Raw genomic sequence first — 2,979 nt, forward strand, 5'->3', positions numbered from 1 at the left:
GGATATTGTAATATTGACTTAATTACTACTATAAGTAGTTTATAGTTTTGTTTTGTAATTAAATTACTGATCAGATAAATAATGAAAGAAAACTTTATTACATTTACTATAAATACAGTGGACCCTCGGTATACAACCTTAATCGGTTCCTGATGTTTGGACTTATACCGAATAGGACTTATACTAAACCAACCTTTCCCATAAGAAGTAATGTAAAAATGATTAATCCGTTCTCATTTAAAAAAAAAATGGCTGGCTTTAAACATCTCACTTTCCTGGCTAGTCCCTGTTTGATTTTTCTTGAGATCAGCATGTATCTTTTTAGCTTTCTCGCAAATAATTGCTTCTGATACGCAGTCACCAGCACACTGTTTTTGTTATCCAAAGCAAGAGCAATTTCTCACATGATCTAATGTCTTCGATCTCTGTTTAGAAATTGATTTAACCCCTTTCGCAATGTTAGCAGATTTAATAATGTCTTTATTTTTCACGATTGTCGATATCATTGTTCTCGGAATACGGTATGCAACAGTTAAATCTCGAACATGCAGGCCACCTTCATATTTCTCAATAATCTCTTTTTTCAGTTCCATTGTGATTCTAGCCATGTTTTTAGTTTTCTGTTGCTTTTTATTTGCCTTTTTGCAATTCATGATCACAGTAATACCCCGAACTTAACGCAATAGGTGGGACCACGCGATAACCGCGTAAGTCAAATTCGCGTAACTTGGGGTATAATTTCACAAATTGTGTAAAATCCAAGTCAGATGTATGTAAGCTAATAAATGTTTTCGTTAATCTTATCTCGTCTTTTGATTCGTTCACGGTTACAAGAAATCACCATATAGAGTCTCTCAAGTCTCCATAGATATAACAAACACAGAAATAAATAACACAAATTGTAGCTATGTGTCGATTCCGCGCTACACGTCTGAACATGTAAGCTGAACAATAGTGTGGGGGGAGTGAGTAATCAGAAGTTGTATGGCGCTCAAACAAAAGACGAATCGACAAGATTTGAAAATCACGTAACTCCGGGTTCGCGTAAGTTGGGGTAGCGTAAGTTGAGGTATTACTGTAATAAAAATAATAAAATTTTATTTACAAATTAAAATCATAAGAAATTTAACAAAGTTATAAACCGTGGCACCGCGAACGTCTAGTCTGGCCTGGCCTAGTACACCGATAGTGCTACTTGTTCATGGATGGCACATATAATTGAATTAAGTTGTATACCGAGCAAAATTTGTTTCATCCAAACAGGACGTATTCTGAATTGGACATATTCTAAAGCAGACGTATACCGAGGTACCACTGTAATTTATTAAACTTTGTGCCTTAGAGCACTGATAACTCTTGCAAGGTATTTGACATTGAACAAAGATAACAGTATCACTCCTGGTATAGAAAAGTTATTTAGAATTCTTTTAGAGTTTCCTTCTAAAAATGTTGGTGTTCATTAAGAATTATTTTTTAGAATAACTAACACTACTACACATAGATCCTAAATATTAAAACTAGACTGAAAATGTTGATTTTGCTAATAAGTAAAATCTCATACTACATAGCTTCTAATTATTTTGAAGAATATACTTTGAATCATAATTATAAATCAAATTGCAAAAATTAAAAATTAGTCTAGTCTTATGCTCTCTCATATTTAACATTTAATTGGAAACTATTTTTATGAATTGATGTTAGTAGTCATTTTGATTTTCCTCTTCATTTATACAAAAAAAAAATCCAGCAATGAGTTGCTAAACTTTCCTGACAATGTTTAAATCTGCTTGTGTGGTACCATCTGTTATGATTAGAGCTGAAAGTTTTTGCCAGATTTTGGGCCTAAAATCGCGGTGAAAACCGCCAATTTTTTGTCTTAAATTCACCCAAAAAAATAGCCAGTTATTTATTTCAAAAATGAGTTAAAACGAATTACACTTAGATATTTCAAATGATCCTCGCTTAAACTATGACGTCGATCGCTCAATATCGATGAATACAATGAGAATGAATGTTCGACGTCGAATGCAACTAAAGGAGCGTATTCACTATTAAGTTTATCACTTAAATTCATATCAAAAGACATAAATTTGATAAGATCAGTATTACTTGACAAAACTTTTTCCAATTTTTGAGAAAATATAGGATAGCCAGAAACAATTTCTTTTGCATTTTCAAGTAATTTGGCTTGTTCAGCTACACCGAGTCCTTGTTCTTCCAGTGATGATATAATATTTGATAGCTTGACAAGATTACAGAGATCAAATAATTCTTTATTGAGATTAACTTTTTTCTCTTGCAATAGTTTCACCAAAACGTTTCTAGCATTTGAATGAGATTTTTGTTTATAGTTCAAAGTGAAGCGCTCAACAGTATCAAAATTATCGACATAGTATTTTGCAGCATTTAACTGAAATCCCCAGCGAGTGATAATTGGTTCTGGAGGAAGATTACTAACTCCAGTTGCATTCTTAAAATCATTTTCTCTTTCTCTTGACTTCACAAAAAACTTATTCATTTCTAATATAAGCGAATTTGTTAATTTGTACTCATTCTGAATCCTAAATGCAACGTTATGTAAGGCGTGAGCGAGACACGTGACGTGATGTACATTTGAAAAAATCAATGAATTTTTCTTAATCTCACTTACTGCCTTCATCATGTATTTTGCTCGATCTGTCACTATTAACTTCAGTTTTGAATATTTTAAATCATTTGGCCACAATTTTCTAGACACATTGAGTATACATTCTTGTATTATAATGTTGTCAACTGTTGAGTGAAATGTCACATCAATTAACATTGATTTTGCTTTCTCGCCATTCAATTTTCCTACAAGCACGTTGACCACTTTACGTTGCACTTTGTCACTAGTTTCGTCAACAATGAAATAGACATCGTGTCCATTAATTTCGTCCTTAATTTTTTCTGTTACTGAGTTGAAGATAGTTTTTTGATGTGCCCGCAGTGCTAAAAAAA

General features: G+C 32.6%; 1 protein-coding gene across 1 annotated transcript in view; it reads right to left on the reverse strand.

Moving 5' to 3' along the window:
* Positions 1-1,228: 1,228 nt before the first annotated feature.
* LOC111616520 overlaps positions 1,229-2,979 on the reverse strand; it is an 8,242-nt gene continuing 6,491 nt past the window's right edge. The window contains exon 2 of the mRNA XM_023357927.1: positions 1,229-2,979. Within this exon, the coding sequence (XP_023213695.1) occupies positions 1,907-2,803 (897 nt within the window). The 5' untranslated portion in view covers positions 2,804-2,979 and the 3' untranslated portion in view covers positions 1,229-1,906.

The sequence above is a fragment of the Centruroides sculpturatus genome, unplaced genomic scaffold, assembly GCF_000671375.1.
Source record: "Centruroides sculpturatus isolate CEXI.00-Female unplaced genomic scaffold, Cexi_2.0 scaffold3443, whole genome shotgun sequence".
Classification (NCBI taxonomy): domain Eukaryota; kingdom Metazoa; phylum Arthropoda; class Arachnida; order Scorpiones; family Buthidae; genus Centruroides; species Centruroides sculpturatus.